General features: G+C 37.1%; 1 protein-coding gene across 6 annotated transcripts in view; it reads left to right on the forward strand.

The window, feature by feature from the left end:
- Positions 1-17,240, forward strand: part of INPP4B (inositol polyphosphate-4-phosphatase type II B) — a 270,565-nt gene that overhangs the window by 196,877 nt on the left and 56,448 nt on the right. For all 6 annotated transcript variants that reach the window (XM_042829798.1, XM_042829801.1, XM_042829802.1 and 3 more), the window contains 3 exons: positions 2,822-2,999; positions 8,821-9,033; positions 14,412-14,550. In XM_042829798.1, the coding sequence (XP_042685732.1) occupies positions 2,822-2,999; positions 8,821-9,033; positions 14,412-14,550 (530 nt within the window). The remainder of the gene's footprint in view (positions 1-2,821; positions 3,000-8,820; positions 9,034-14,411; positions 14,551-17,240) is intronic.

The raw sequence follows: 17,240 nt of genomic DNA on the forward strand, positions 1-17,240 counted from the left end.
TTTTTTTTCTTTTTTTTTCTTTTTTTTCTTTTTTTTCTTTTTTTTCTTTTTTTTCTTTTTCTGTAATCAGTTGAGTTTTGATAGGACAAGGGGGAATAGTTTTAAGCTCAAGAAGGGAAATTTTTGACTGGATGTCAAAGGGAAGTTCTTTGCAGAGTGCGGTGAGTTGCTGGAACAGGCAACCTGGTCTAGAACCAAATCCAGAGGTTGGTGGCCAAGTGTGTGGCGGGGGGGCTGGAACTTGATGATCCTTGGAGTCCCTTCCAACCCAGGCCATTCTATGATTCTACAGTCATAGCTTTAGGTGAGACACGTGTGATGCTTTCAAACAAGCCTCTGCACTGGTAGCTTCTGTAAGGTATGTAAGCTTGAGATTATGTTGTGTTTTTTGTTGTGTGTTATTAAACTGTATTCTGGAAGTTATCTTCTGCGGTTTATACTTTGAAAAACGTGAAATGTTCATTGTTAAAAGATTTTAAGCCAGTCGCAGATGGTGATAATTTAACTCAGTCACGCACATGACTCAGTTAACAACAGGAGTATAGAGTTACCCTGAGTGTCATAAAAATTGAGACACTTAGCATATTGCCGTATTTATTTTCAGGCAAGAACTTTGTTAGTTTGAAGTTGAAATGGCAGATTTAGTTGACATATTCTTTATAAAAATTACACAATGTTGTCATTAAAGCCATTTGAAAACTGAAATGACCACTGAAAGTGATGCGTACATAGTAATGTGTGTCAATACATGAAATACATTTTACAGGCTGAGTGAAGGCTTCGAAACTTGACCTGTGATACACTACTATAGACTTTCAAAAGTTAATATTGGTCCAATATTTTACTTAATATTTCAAGGATAGATTTCTGTATTGCTTACAAGATTTCTTACACTGTGCCTACCTATGTGATCTTTGCCCTAATGCAGAAGTTTCTTCTTAGTTGTTATTTCCTTTGTCTAGTTTCTACAGGAATTCTAAGATATTCTAAGCCATATATTGGATGAGCAGCAGCTTGAAAGCTGCTTTAAAGTTGTATTACTTGTTGTCGTGTATATTGCTATGGCGCCTCAGTTCTAGGGGTACTTATTTAAAAGGAAACTCATTTTGTTCACTTAGAACTTCAAACATCCCTTGGCACGTTGTGCAGGAAAAATAATAGCTCGCTTTCTTTGGACATGTAGTTTTTCTGGTGCAACATTCACTGGGGCATGGGAGATCAATGGAAAAGATCTGGTAATTAAGGGCTGAAGGGAATCCCAGGAAAGAATATGTAGACAGTGAGCTTGGTAAGTGTTAGCCAAATTCAGCCTGCAAAAAAAGGCTGTTTGATAAAGAGAGGGAGAAGTCAGAAGGAGCGTTCGGAGATGATTCAGTGCTGTGAAGTATCAAGACTTTTAAGACAATTAATGTAGACAGTTGTTCTTGAGTGTTGAGTGGATGGAGCAATAGTTCTGTTGTCAGTGGCAGTGTTGCCTTCTAGAGGGCAGAGTTGTGACCATTTCCTTAGTTCTTACTAGGAATTTTTTTTCTTACAAAACTAAGGCAGTTTCTACAGTTCTTTTTGTTGAGCTATGCAAATTCTGCTCCGCACTTGGTAGTCAGTAACTAGTTCAGTGGACTGTGAATTAGAGACAGTAATTTTGATGTGGTTGATAGCATGAGTGATCATAGCAAAGCTTCACTGGCTTAAATACTATGCATCCTGACCACCTCTACAAGGAATTATATTATAAATGTAGGCATTAGGGACAAAATCAGGATTTAGTATTGTGTAACTTGGGAAAGTAGCTCAGCCAAGTGTCTAAGGAAGATGCTTACTTCTGAGACTTTCTTATTTGCAAAATGGTTTATGTGCTGTAGATTTTGTGGAAGTTGCTTCATTTGAATTTGTGTGTGCATCCTTTATTGAATTAAATTTAATTTCTAATTTATAGAAAGCTAACAAGTGGGAACTGGAAAGGATACTGAAGGGGAAATGGGAGAGAAGAGCTCTGAAAAAGGACTGACATGAAAAAGCTACAATCAGTGAAGTTCCAAAGACTACATGAGTGTAAAAATTGAGGTCTTGATAAGAGAAGAATTGAAATTAGGAGAGAGGGGAAGGGGAGATGCATAAGGTTGTTGAAGAAAAGTATGGATAAATGAAGAAAAGACAAAAGACGAAAGTTGAGTGATGCATACTGAGGCAGCTGAGGGATGCTCTGTCATTGATAATCTTCCAGGAGTAGCTTGGTGATGTAATTAAATACGTTTTAATGGGTGTAATATGGCCAGCTAGGCATTTTGTGTATGGGTTGTTGGAATGGCCTGACATCTATTTTTTTTATCCACTAGGTCCTCTTCCTTGAGCTCTTAACTGAGTAGTTAAATAAAATCATGCCTGTTGGAAGCATGAATAAATTAGGAGTAAAATGCACTGTGCACCCAGGTCTTGTATGCTGTGTTTTTTTTTTCTCCACCGGTGGGAATATACTCTGCCTAAAAACAGTATTTTGGAATAATGAGATGAAAGGATAGTGTGTTTTTCCCCAGTATTTACTAATTATACAATGAAAAAAGGATTAAATTTGAAAGGCAAAAATAAGCCATGCAGAGTAAGTGCAGTAGTTTGTGAACAGATGAAAGGAAAGCAGAATGTTTGGTAGTCTGAATTTTCCTCTGATGTTCAAATTAGGGACTTCTTTTTATCTTTAAGGTAAAGGAAGAAAAGTTTCAATGATGTCAATTTTTAGTATCGTTATTCTCGCAATATCTTACCATGTTAATCACAATAATAGCAGAAATCATTTTGATGTGCGTTTATCTTTCTGTTTTTACAGTACTGGATACCAGTGTATTTACTATTCACCTGAAAACACAGCTAAGGCAAAAGAAGTTCTCAGCAACATCAATCATCTACAGCCTCTCATATCAAGCCATGCAGACCTTCTGCTTAATTCTGCAAGCCAGCATTCTCCGGACAGCTTGAAGCAGTCTTTAAAGATGCTTTCAGAAAAAGTAAGATTCAAATCTTTGCTGCAGTGGAAAATGAAATAACAAACTCAGTAACAGCTGGGACTTTTTTCCAGCATAAGTTGCCTTTCATAGAATTTAAAATAAGCTTCAAAATGTTGCCATCAAAAAACAAACAAACAAACAAAAAAACAGTATTTTGCCTTTCTGCAGATACTCACATAGAAAACTAATGGAGCTTGTAAGAGTTGGCATTATTTGAAAGCATAACTGATGTAATTTCATGTGTCTTCATTAGCCTCTTGTGGTCACGTAATAGGGTTTATCAAAAATAGGTTATTGTAGATAATTTTGTGGGATGATAAACTGTAATATTATTTATTTTTCTGCGATACTTCAACTGCCTACGGGAGGTAGTTCAAGCTAGTGCACGAAGGTGAAAATAATAGCATGACCAGAAGTGATGCAGTTTGGAAGAAGAAGTTGGAACTAGAAGGTCTCAGTTTTAGTTGTCCTCCTATTATTTTCTTCTGTAGCTGTAGGCACTTCCTCATCTTAGGTTTTTAGCTCTAAATTAAAGAAGATAATATTTTCCCCCTGTCTCACAGAGGGATTTTGGAGATTAGCTGAAGTCTGCAAAGTAATTTTAAGCATATGTTTCTCTACAAAAAACGTTAAGTGCTACAGCTATAACCAGTGGGGTTTTAAGATTTCCCTGTTGCTTCATGGGCCCTACCTTCTGTAATGTGATCTCAATGTGACTTAATAGCACGATCAATAACCATTTCAATGTATCTTCAGCTACCGGGAAGTGACAACCCCTGTGGTCTGTTGAGCCGTTGTCCCAGCAGCACGTTGTTCAGTGTGAGAGTTTCAAAGCTCCATACTGAGCTCAGCCGCATCCTGTGACGGCTTTGCACTGGAGCCGCAGGGGTGACAAATGTCACTCTTGGTTATAGATGTGTAAATCCACAGTAACTTTAGGAAAAGAGGAGTTGCTGCAAATGTGGGGGTATATAGGAAAGGAGAACTTGGCCTGAAAATAAAAGGGAGGAATTTCATTTTGTAGAGCCCTTTGTGTACTTTTTACATGTAAGAAAGAAGCTTTCTGTTACTTAAATTGATACCAATTTTGAAGTTAAGCAACTGTTTGAAGAAGTTGGGAGAAGATATTTGTCCAGTAATTACATTTCTCAAATTTGTTAAAAAGTGTGTCGTTTTCGACTCAAGGCATTGTTAAGCTTCATATAAAGACTGGCTGTTTCCATACGTTAGGGAGCAGTAAAACTTGAGTTACAGCCAAGTATTTTATTAGAAACGGAAGGACTGGCCGTGTGCATTGGAAGTGAAAATAATTTCACCGCTTATTTTATTGACCTTATTTTCTAATATTTCTATCAAGGTTTTACTTCTCCGTGTATGATTTGCAATTCACTGTACAGTTTTTTCTAAGACTAATCTTTTATCAGCACTTTCTGCTAATTGATTTAAAAAGCCATTAGCTGTTGACAAGTGTATCAGCATTTGCAGCTTGCAGAAGGTTTGATACATTCATTTTCCAGCTATGCCTATCTTTATTTACAGAAATAGTCTGTAGTCAAGTATCTAAAGGAACTTGAAAGTTTGCGTTTCTTTCTATATACTTGTTTTGCGGCTTCAATGAAATTCTATAAATAGTGTTGTTCTGCAAATTTGGCTGTATTTAACTTTAAGAAAATGTAGCAAAATGTTGATAGCTGCTAAACCAAAGGAATCATTCAATGGAATTTAATTATGGTGGAATTTTAGTTTCTATATGAAAAAAACAGAGATTCACTTCCATACCAACTTTTCTAAAACACATTCTTCCCCATAAAATATTTACATCTAAATTGAATTACTTAAACTTTTCAGAGAGTTACCTAATATGTATGACTGTCATAGTAGGCATTCCTGACTTAAAATTGCCCAATGTTTACAACTTTCTGAAACAGAAAGCTTTTTTTGTTTGAGTTTACCATTCCTGATGCAGAAACCTGATACGATCTCAAAGAGGCTGGAAGGGGAAAGAGAGATGCAAGGCATCAGCAAAACCGTGGCATTGTCATTTCTAATGACAGAGAAGTAGTTTGGGCTATTTTGACAGGAACTGTAGAATAGCCAGAAAAAGTAGCTCCCCCATTACTGTGTGAGAGAAGACAATTCTGCAGTTAGAATTTTATGTCATCTTTATAGAAGATTGGTATGGTTTGGTAGCGATATTGCTTAGACTGTGTGTACCATTTGGAGGCTGGAAGTACAAAAAACCAAAATTGCCTTATAGTTAATTTCGAGACTACAATGAGGCAGTCCTGAAGGTCTACAAATAAGAAAATTGTCTGTATTTAAGTAGCCTTTCCCTCAGGTACTAAATTAGTGAAGAGGTAAAATGGGTCTGATAAAATTGCCTGAGAGTTAAATAGTATTGATTGTGCCTAATCACAGAAGAATCTCAAATTAAGTCCAGAAGTCCTGATGCTAACTTTAAAAATCATGACTTTGTGTTTCTTAGGTTATTATTTCAAAACCTTGTGAGTTTTAGTTGCAGCGAATTTTCATGCGTTCTCTGTTCGCCCATTAGGGATCTAATGCGGAGAGACCTGTGACACTTTAGAGAAGAGAAGGCTGAGGGGGGACTCTCAAAACAATTTAAAATGCAGCAGTCAACTGGTGGGGATGATCTCTTTTCAATGACATCAACAGTAGGACAAGGGAAATGTGCTGAAACTGGAACCCAGGCACTTCTATATTAACACAGGCAAGAACTTCTTAACTCTGAGTGGTGAAGCCTTCAAGCTGCTCAGAAAGGTTGTGGAGTCTCCTCTGGAGATATTCAGGACACATCCATATGCCTTCCGGAGTGACCTGCTATAGGGAAGCTGCTTTAGCAGAGGGATTGGACTCAATCTTCTAAAGGTTCCTTCCAACCCCTACTATTCTGTGATCAAGAAGAGTTCTTTTTCTGAAAAGTTTCTGCGGAAGAGCAGGGACGTCTCGTGTCCAACCTCAGCAGCTAAAGCTTTAATTACATAAAACATTTTCAATTCTTTAGAGCATTGTGGTCTAAATGTCAGTTGGCTTTTAGAGGGCTACAGAGGCAGGAAACCAAAGAAAAAGAATAGTTTGAGTAAAGGCATGTAAAAGTGAAGTAAATACTAGTCAAAATGGCCTGGATAAAACACTGGGAAGGAGTACTGGAAGAAACTGGGAGAAAGATTTCCAGGAAGATGGAGACTAACACTTAGAACTTAAGGGCGTTTGTTTTCCTTGAATCTTCAAATGGTTTGGGTTGGAAGGGACATATGAGATTATTCACTTCCAGTCCCTCTGCTTTAGGTAGGGATGGCTCCCACTAGACCAAGTTGCTCACAGCCCCATCCAGCCTGGTCTTGAATGCATCCACAACGTCACTGGGCTGCTTGTTCTAGTGTCTCACCACTGACACAGTAAAGAAGTTCTTACTAGAATTTTGCTTAAATCCTCTTCAAGTTTAAAACTGTTTCCACTCATCCTACTGCACTTCTAAAAAGTCCCTTCCCAGCTTTCCAGTAGGCTCCCTTTGGGTTCTGGAAGGCTGCTGTAAGCCCCGTATCTTTATTGTGTTGGGTGCTCCAGAACTGGGTGCCCTCGTCCTGCTGGTCACTCTTCTCATGATGCAACCCAGGACACGTTTGGCCTTCTGGGTTGGCAGCTCATGTTGAGTGTTCCATCAACCAATGCCCTCAGATCCTGCTCCTGTTCTTTTCTTTTTTTTGTTTTCTTTTCCTTGGCTTTATCTTCTGGACTTTGCATAAGAAGCATGAAAGAGCTGAAGAAAGCTTAGCCAGGCAATCTTGATTTTTAGTATTTCCTAGCTCTGTGTAACTGCTTGTTTAGGCTCATCACTCTACAGGCATATACTTTGTGTGTGCTTGTTTATTTAAGAATGTGTGCAAAGGTAGTTCACTGTCTGAAGCTGTACATGACAGTCCGGCAAATAGGAAATCAATTAAATCCCTCCGATAGGGTAAATAAATTCAAAAAATTATGGAGCGGAAGGAATGAGAAACAGTATTTCATTGTCTCTTGTGAATCACAGGCCCTGACCAGAGATAGAAGGTACAGTAGCCTGGTTGAGCTGTGTTAAACTGGCAGGGTGCATGCTGTCCCATCTCAGACAGATTGTCTGATGACCATTGCTGAAGTAACTAAAATTGACTCCTCCAGCTGTCTCCGCTGCTTTGCTTGTGATTGCTGCTGCATAATGAGAAGGCATGTGTGCTTGCGCCTCGCTCTCTGTGGTTCAGTTGGTTGCGTCAACTGATGGTGTGAATGAGCCAGCACCCTTCAGAGAAATAGCGGAAACGGGGCCCTATGTGTATGACAGCGGGAAGTGATTGCGCGTGGCAAACACTGAGTGTGGGGGACCAGTGCTCTTCGAAAGGCAGTTCTTGAAGGTTGTCAATCTAAACTAAAAGTTGAGAGTCACAGTCTTATACCAGGATAAAAAAAAAAAGTTGACCAATAGCACACCCAATTGCTTGTAGGGGTAAGATCAGTTTCATGCTTTTCTGCATGACTTCATTGTGCTGACGATATGTGAAAACTCATGTAGTGAGGATTTTCCATACTAGTTGACACAAGTCAACTCTGGAGATGTAGCATGTTGTAATAATCACATCTACAATCCTATCTTATTTTTTAAAACCTTTTTATGATGGTGTCTCCAAAAGTCTTTTGCTTTGTGATACAGCAGAATTAGCGAAATGTGAAATGCCAACTTATATTCACATCCCTGAATTAATCTGTCTCAGATATCACACTACATATTGTAAATTGATTGTAACTTGAGAATGACTTAGAAAATAACAGTTAGGTGGTTTATGCTGTTATACAGAAACAGAGGCAGGAGATGCTGAAGACCATATGCAAAAAGGATGAATGTTATCATTTTGACTTTTTTTTTTTTGTTGTGATAGAAGGAAATAATGCAGGGAGACGGGAAGTTTTTAAAAATAAGATCAACTTCAAGCTGTTAGAGTCAAAAAGGAGAACTTCGAAATGTTAGACTGTCAATAAGTAACATCTTATTGTTATAATAATAACAATTATATAATTTAATAATTATGTAATGTTGTTATAATTATATAATAAGTAACATCTTATTGTTATAATTGTATTGAGTCTGGAAAAATTACTTCAGGGGTTCCTTCCTTTTTTCAGAAGTCTGGACTGATACGTATAGGAATCACAACTTGTACTTGGCAACGCTGCTTTTGCAGGTACTTGAATTTCAACAGTGCAGAGCGGAGTGTTTTTTATATAAGGAGATCTCAGCCCAAGGAGGTTGTGGATGCCCCATCCCTGGAGGCATTCAAGGCCAGGCTGAATGTGGCTTTAGGCAGCCTGGTCTGGTGCTTGGTGACCCCGCACGCTGCAGGGGAGCTGAAACTCAGTGGTGGTTGCGTTCCTTTTCAACCCAGGCCATTCTGCAATTCTATGATTTGTTAATCAGATTTTGTCTGACACCTATAAATGACTGGAAAGTAGTTGGATGCTTTTAGAGCTGGTGTTGTTGCTGCAGGAAAAATTTGAAGCTTAAATAAAGCAGGATTGTATAAAAAGGTGGTAATTTCTAATACAGATACTTTACTGTTGTGTTAGTTAAGTCTTAGAGCGATAAGAATGTGATGTCATAGAAGCTCTTGAATTGTTCCTTATTTTTTGCTGTTTCTTGCTTTCTGTTCCTTGGACTGACCAGAAGCACAAACTTCCCTATCTAAGAATAATTCACCGTTGTAATTGCTTTAATGCTCTGTTAAATTATTTGTCCTAACCTTGTATTCATTTTTGTTTCCTTTATCTCTAGACAGAGTTGTTTGTGCATGCATTTAAGGATCAGCTGGTCAGAAGTGCCCTTTTAGCACTATATACAGCCCGACCTGGCTGTGTCCTCAAGAAACCAGCTGTGCCTAGAAACTGTGCAGAAGAGGGGGATGACCTGAAGCATCAGGATCATCCATCTCAGGTTAAAAGACAGGACTCTATACCCCATCATTCTGAGTATGATGAGGAAGAGTGGGTAAGTAGCTGGAATATTTTTGGTTGGTATTGCATCCCAAAACCTGAAAATAAGCATAAACAAATGGAAGCCCTAGTAAGTTTGTCACGCTTCGTTGGGAAAGTAATTCAGAAGTATTAAACAATATTTTTCAAATATATTTTGAGTTACTGGAATTTAAAGATGATATACTTCCCTAAAACTAACTTAAATAAGTTTCCTAACTGCAGTGTGCTTCAGTGCAACAGCTTAGAGGAGCAAGTAATAGAGAGGATGATTAATGTCTTATTGTATAAACAGAAGAATAAGCGTTGTTTACTTTTATCTTTCTCTTGATTAGACACATTTAAGAAGGTTGAAAAGGCATGCACTGATATCGGGATTTTTTTTGGCCAAGACTGAACATAAATAGTTTCAACGTGCATGAATTAAGTCTTAGCAAAACAGAGAGGTTTTCTCATTGACTTAGTTCCTAGAAGATATCTGAGATTGCGTAAAACAAACCAAACACGGGTTTCAGATTTTAGCTTTCTTGTTATGTCTTTCAAAGATGTATATTATTTGTGGCTGAGGCTTTGTAAATTAAATAATTTGGTAGATGTGTTCACAAAAGATCTGCTTCTTTGTTACATATACCCCCAACTCCAGTTATTTTTATTCGGTTCAGGTTCATACTGTATTCAGTTCATCACTGTATTCTCATTTAATATAAAGGATTCAGACGTAGTAATCTATTTGTAAATAATTAATAACTGTGAGCTATAGTACCTACACCGAAATGGTAGCTTTTATCCATACCATAAATAAAATAAGAAGAATGTGGCTTGAAGAGAAAAGACAATTATCTCTCTGCCCATTCATTAGGAAGACATGAGAATTAAACAATAAATAACTAACTCATTCTTTTTGTTTCTGTGCTGACTTTAAAACCTTGAATTCATTTTTCATGGTTTCTTTCCTGCAACCTGGCTACTAGAACTGTCTCTGTTTATTTGAAATTGAAACCTAAATGTTTGATCGCAGCTGACAAGGCATTCGGTAAAATGAATGTCACAATACATTTGACAAAAGGGAGAATGGAAATTTTTGTGCAAATTGTATTTTAATGTACTAATTCTGCTGCTGCAGAGAAGATAGCTGAACTATATTTTATTTTTTTAATTGATATTTTTCTGCCAGATATTTGCACCCAATCACTAAATCACAGAAACGCATTAGTTTACAGCATTGGATTTTTTTTCTTGCTGAATTAGTAAAATTACTTTCTTGATTAAATGTAAGTACATCCCTAGATATTTTCTGAGTTAATAAACTGGGTCTGAGTCAATACCAAACATTATAAATCTTAAAGAAGTGTTGTCCTTTTCCTGGATTTGAAGATTAGGTGTTAGGCTTCCATTGATATTTATTTCTTTATTAAAATGCAGGTATTAATAATGTGAGTTTTAATAATCAAGCTGACACTATGTTGGAAATAGAAGAATCACATATAAAATTTGAAAAAAAAAAAAAAAAAAAAAAAGCTTAATCTACTCTGAAAGCCAGATATAAAAGAAGAAAATTATTTTTATGCAGGGTACTATATTCTCCTTTGTTGCTTTGCTGTTCTCTCCACTATTACCAGGAGTTGTTTTTGTAACTTAGATTTCTATTTTGCAGTTGTCCAAAATCTAGATGTCCAACAACTCTTTGCACTGAGTCCTTTCCATCTTCTTTCAAAGTCTGCATTATCCCACAAACATCACAAAAGTGAATTCAAAGCGCAATACTGAAACAACTTGTGAAGATCTCTTCCTTCTTAGGCACCCAAATTTGTCTTAAGGAATAGTTCCCCATTTCCTAACTGCACACAGTGCCCTTTCACTGTGTGAGTGATGTTTTCCAAATAACCTTCCTCTTCTCTGTAGCAGTGCCGTGCTGTACCTCTGCTTTGATATCAAGTACAGATATTGATCCCAGTGTAGCTGACGGCAGTATGGATTGAGCTGTTTATATTGGTGTGCTGTATGTAGGCAGTAATACAGCAGTGCTGTTGAAGGAAAAATATTTAACTTGAGAGCATTAGTTTGCCTCTGGATACTCTCCTCTTCTCTTGCCAGCTGCTTCTAATATCCTAGAACCTGGGAGGGAACAGTGCATGTTGTCATGCATTATACAAGAAAAGGTAGGCACATTGCCCCTTGGAGCTGTTTCTGCTCCACATTTCTGACAGACTACCTAATGTGACCATAAAATATCATTTCCGGTAAATTATTTACAAATATTGGCATGGTGTTCAGATATTGTTCTGAAGTACTGACCCATGTATACTTTCCATTCCAAAGCACTGTCATATTACAACAGGATTTTAATTGTGAACGTTAGTTAAAATACTCGCTTTATCTATGAGCACACCTCTGAAGGGCTTTAATATAGTATACGGATATGAACCCAAGTTGCACCTCAAAAACAGAGTCTCCATAGCGCTGAGTGATGAAGTTGCTGCGTCAAAACTTTGCTCAAGTAAAGTGTGCAACAGTAGTGTTGTATGTGAAAGGGCACATCTCAGTGTCAACATGCCATAGATTTATCCCAGTCTGCTTTGTCCTGGCACAGTCAAGCCTTGTTGCACATTTTTTCTGTCATTAGTTTGACTTACGAGTTTAAAGAGGCAGAAAGGAATGAGCCAGAAATCTTATTTCTCTTGGTTGTTGACACCACTGGAATAAACACCCAGTTAGCTCTGTGGCAACTGCTGTCAGGGAAGAAGCATCCTGTTGAAGAACCTAAGGTCTCAGCACTTCGATGTATGAAGAAATAGCAATTATTTTCTTCCCCATCCTAACTTCACGCAGAAGGCTTATAAGACAGAGTGTGTTTTGTGTTTTAATCTGACACACGCTGCAAAATGATAATTAGTGACACATTTTATAGGCAAGCGGAAAATAAATTGCTTAAGAACATGCAAGGTGACTGGAAGGTGTGCTAGGCTAAAGGAAGACACGTGAAAGGCGAGGGAGAAGAAGGAATGTGAAATTTGTGTATCATCTCTTATGTAAAAGAGCAAGGAGTCACTTGATTTTCATTGATTGGAGAGAACAATTTTACTCAAGATGTGCTCTTTACAATGAGGCCGTATTTGATGTAGACAGTATAACATCACCGCAAATGATAGACACATCTACTTCTGCATATGTCTATGTCTGCATATAGTGATAACTTTGAATCGTAAGAACCTCGTATCTGGAGAGAAAGAGCTTGGGGACAACAAGCTTTTGCTCTGTTTCACTTGCTGTCATGTGAAATGGCCAGATGTGTGATAATAAAAATGAGCTTTCTGTCAACAGATGTTTATGAATCTTCTAAACCCTCAGGGAATGTTTGTGTGAATATTCTGTAGACATCATCTTAATGCTAGGTTAAAAGTTGGTTTACATGGAGAAGTGTTCCTTCCTAAATGAACTAAAGCACTTATTTGCGTTAACAACTTAGCACTGTTTGTGTTAGGATTGAACTGCCCCAGCAGAGGGAGGAAAGGGAAATTATGTTCCTGCAGCTGTGCTGAATGATTTGAGCTCATATACCTTAGCAACTTCAGTGATTATGAAGACTGATGCTCTCTGCCATTCTCCAGTAAAACTTGGAGCTCTTTTGAGCTTGGATTTTTACTATTTGCAACATTAGACGTCACCTGTTTTCCCAAAACTAATGCTTGTGGGGGCTGGAAAACAATCATTTCATCCATACTGTGAAAATTTTTCAGGAATATTTTAGGTACTTGCATGAGAATTAATTTCTCATTAAATTCTACCTGTCCTCTATTTTTGACTTTTAATTGCATCTGTGCATGCGGATTTCAGGAACATATGTAGGAGTATATTTCTTGTGTACAAGCGCAAATATTTCCACTTGTTGCATTGTACTACAAATGCAGTACTTCTCAAAAATGTATTTGTGGATTAAATACAGTTTATTGCCAATTGTACATCAGCTCACTCGCTCTTGCGGCAGCCCTACAAATTCTTTCCAATTCTGAGTTTTCCTCTGTATTCTGAGCTGGAGAGCCATGATCTGTGTTGCCATGTGTTTCCAGCACGTACATGCTTCTCTATGTGTAGATTTGCGTTGTGTCTCTCCAGGCAGAATGCCCATTTGTCACAGGGTGTGTGTGCCCTCAAGTGGAAGGAATGTAGAAAGGTGAGATCCCTCTGTTGGTGTCGGAGACTGGCCTAAGAGTTGTGACATGCAATTGGAAGTAAATCTTTAATAAGTTTGCCTTAGTAGTAGTTCTTTCTTTGCACTCACACAACTTTCAAGTGCTGCCACTTATATGGAACTGTGATATTTCTTTGAGTTTTCAGTTGCTTTCCCTGCCATTCTCTCACGTTGTCTTTTTGCACATCCGTTTTTATGTCTTAAAGCCTGATGTGTACCTTAAACTTTTGGTCATTGTAAAGAAGAAAAGAGTATTGATTGTATCTTTCCGTTCTTAACCATCAAGAAAGCTGATTGCTCTGTATCAGCATAAGAATGACTTTGCATGTATGTGTGTTGTTTCAGGTTTGGTTGTTAGGTTTTTTCTTTTTTTTTTTTTTTTTTTTTTTTTACTCTGACTATGAGTCTTGTGTGCAACTTCATTTCTTGTATTGCTTGGTTGCATTCTTTTTTCTTATTCTACCCTGTTAGTCTATGTGCAAGAGCTTTGAATTCTGCACCACGCAGCACATGATGGGACCCTGCCTGTATCTATTCTGTGGTAACTCTTTTTCTCCCTCCACATTCTCTCTCCTTTTCTGCTTGTACGGATTTTCTTCTGCAGCATTATTATTTCTGGATTTCTCGTATTTATTGTAAACTCAGTGTACGACTCATAATTGCAGCCTTTGTGAGAGGTGCAGGACAAAGCTGAAATTACCTCAGATGATACCTCAAATGTGTCATGACAGCAAATTGTTAATTATTCTTTTAATTTTACATCTGTATTAACAAACTACGCCAAGTGATAAAATAGAGGATATGTTGAATTACTAAAAAGAGGTTGTGAAGTACCGTGGTGAAATAGCTTGTTGCCCACAGGATTTGATTTGTCAAGGACTTGTGTGTCTATACCTTTAGTGTATAAAGTCAAACAGATAATCTGCTCAGTTCCCTGTGATTGAACCTGAAATAAATAGCTTCGCATGCATTTTCGTATAGAATTTGAACTGTTTCTTTTAATATTTAAAAAAAAGCAACATGATTACAGTTGTCATTCAGTCCATGTAACAGGCTTAAACTGCCTGTAGAATGAGAAAAATGGTAATATGCTGACACCTAATTTTTCTGTAAATTGTCTCCATTTTAATGTTTCGATAAGAAGTTGGTTTTGTCTCTTTATCCTTTTTCAGTAATGTGCAGTGATTATATTATGCTCTTTTCAGGACAGGGTGTGGGCCAATGTGGGGAAGAGTTTAAACTGTGTTATTGCCATGGTGGACAAACTGCTTGAAAAAGACAACAGCGGCAAGGTTAAAGATGGTGAAATTGACCCCTCAGCAGCAGATTGCAAGCATGCAGGCAGTAAGCAACCTTTTGCTATGATTTTTTTTGTTTCTGTTTTCTTTATTTCTATTTTTTTTAATAATTGTTAACTAGTGTAACTACAAATGGGAAAAGCCACAGAAAAATGAGATAAAGGAGCCAAATAGCATCTTTGAGATTGCTGACAGAAAAGATTTGCCTAGTCATAGCTTTCAATGGCAGTAGTCTGGTTTATTCAATTGCAGATAAAAGCTTTTATCAACAGAAGTAGCTTTTTTCAAAGAAGCTTCCTACGTTTTTCAGACCTTTAGATAAGAATATACAACAGTCTTAATGGCAAGGTAGATCTAATTGTCAACTTGAAACAATCTTTAGAAAATGAACTCATCCATACTGATTTTGTTTAAAAGAATGAAATGCATTTTTCTTGTGCCTCGCTCTTCTCCTCCTGGTGTTAACTGATTTTTCTACTATTAGTTGAAACTCAGGATGCCAATTAATTCTGTTTTGCAGATAAAGCTGTAGTATACTCGCATAGATTTCCTGTTACTTACAGTATGTTTGTACTGAGAGTCACATGCTGTTTTTTTTTCTGTACTCCAATGGTTAAAAGTATTTTTCACTAGGGAACAAAATTAGAGATTGCTATTCTTATTATTTTAATCCAGTCTTGAAAAATTATGATTTAGGATTATCTTCATGTTTTTATTCCTTCTGTTCATACAAGCAAAAACACTTAGCAAGTGAATGTTTACTAGTTCGCTAGCAAGTGAATGTTTACTAGTTTTCCCTCACTATTTTCAACTTCCTGAAAATCTGTTTTTCAGTGTAATGCATGAAATGTACTTAACTAGCACCAGTGCAATTTCACTACAGTTGTAAAAAAACAGTACTGTTAGCTTTGATTGTAGGCTCACACCCTACACAGGCGAATTAAATATTCATTGGAATTTTTAGCTCACAAAATAAAAAACCCTTACATTTCCTTTTAAGTATTATGATAGTTCATCAAATAGAATGAGGAATGCCTCTTGGTAAGCAATAATGATGATTGTAATGGTTAGAAAATTATACTGTGTTTTGTTCAACTAAGAAGTTGTCTTCTGGAGATGACCTAGGCTTGTGGTACTGCGATAAATTTCTCTTATAAATGTATCTCACATTTCATTGTCTTCTCAATGCCTCTTGAGTCAGTACCAGTGCCCTTACGTGACAGTGGAGTTGGTGCATCTTTTGAGTTGCGTGGAGTGTTTTGCAACACTTGCACCCTGTAGGAGATTTGTGGGGGGACTTTTTCGTGCTTGATCTCTTCATGAAAGCATGATTTTGTTTTGTTAGTCTCTGCATCTCATTACAGTTTGATGTGAAGAATCACCTACATATGATGGAGATAATGTTTGGGGTTAAAATTAAATTAAACCTTAACTCTCCTCCTTTTATATTTGAAGACTAGTTGCAGCAGTTGATAACTTTTTCTTGTATATAAAGTAAGAGTGTACTTTTTCTAAAATATTACAATTTTATACTACATTCAATTCACAAGCAGCATGCACGTGAGAAGTTTGCAATATCATGTGCATATATATTATACCATAATATGAGCATAACCAGGTTGAGTAATGCCTGAATGTATGGGCACAGATAGATCTTAAAATCTGAAAATGCTTCAGTCCTGGAGCTGATAGTATGTAAAGTTGTGCTGCTGTTTGTAAGAAAAATGGGAAATACACAGAACTTGATCAAATTTTTGAAAAATGCGCCTTAAATTATGGGATAAAATGTTTCCTTGTATTAGTGAACCTGCCTGTTACAATACAGAATTTTGTATAGCATCTAATAAACAACGAAGAAGAGTGCAAAGAACACAACATGCATTCATTTTAGACAGTAGAAAAAGTTCTGAGGGTAATTTGATATTTTTGAGCAATAACGTATTCCTGTAACTGCAAGTATTACCATTAAACATACTTGAAGGTTGTGAAGATAGGTTTGTATTTGCAGTCTCAATATTGTCACTGAATGATCTTATTCTTTTTTTTCCCAACATGGCTGTATTTGTAGTATGGAATCTTTTTAATCAGAAATGCTTGTGGCACCATTTTCTTGTAGTTAGCTTTCAGTGTGAGTTATACCTTTCTTGGCCTGCCTTTTCATGCAGTCTGACTTTTTAGTTGACTCTTAAGACTGAATTTGAGTTATCACTTACCAAGGTAACGTGCTGTGATTTCATCACTTGCAGGATTATGATTTCTCTGCAGGGTAAATAAGGAAGAGTAGATGGGTTTTAAGGGAACTTTTTACCTTTTTTAACTCAAGACTGTTTTTCTTTGGAGAATTACTTGACAGCATTGAATTCTCTTTATTTTTGTCTTATCATTTTTCATCAGAGTCAGAATGTGAAAGCATGTTCTGGAGAATTAGAGATGCCAGTAAAATGCAATAGTTCATTCTTAGGTTTATTCTTAGATGTCTGTGTTTATCTGTGGTGGTACGAGCTGCTCTTTGTACTCCTCCATCTGAACTATCACATTCAACTTCTCTTCCACTGGCTCTTTGTGAGTACTTCCTAATCTGCCACATACAAAATCAACCAAGTTATCTCGAAGAATTTAAACTGGCATTGTGATTGCACCTGGATTTTGCCTGCGATGAAATATGAAGTCAAAAACTAAGCTGTTGGGCAGATTAATTGGTTAAGGGTTACTTTCAGTGTAAGTTATGATGAGTAC

Source organism: Centrocercus urophasianus, unplaced genomic scaffold (genome assembly GCF_019232065.1).
Source record: "Centrocercus urophasianus isolate 14NV4802_14NV808 unplaced genomic scaffold, USGS_Curo_1.0 seq_32, whole genome shotgun sequence".
NCBI lineage: Eukaryota > Metazoa > Chordata > Aves > Galliformes > Phasianidae > Centrocercus > Centrocercus urophasianus.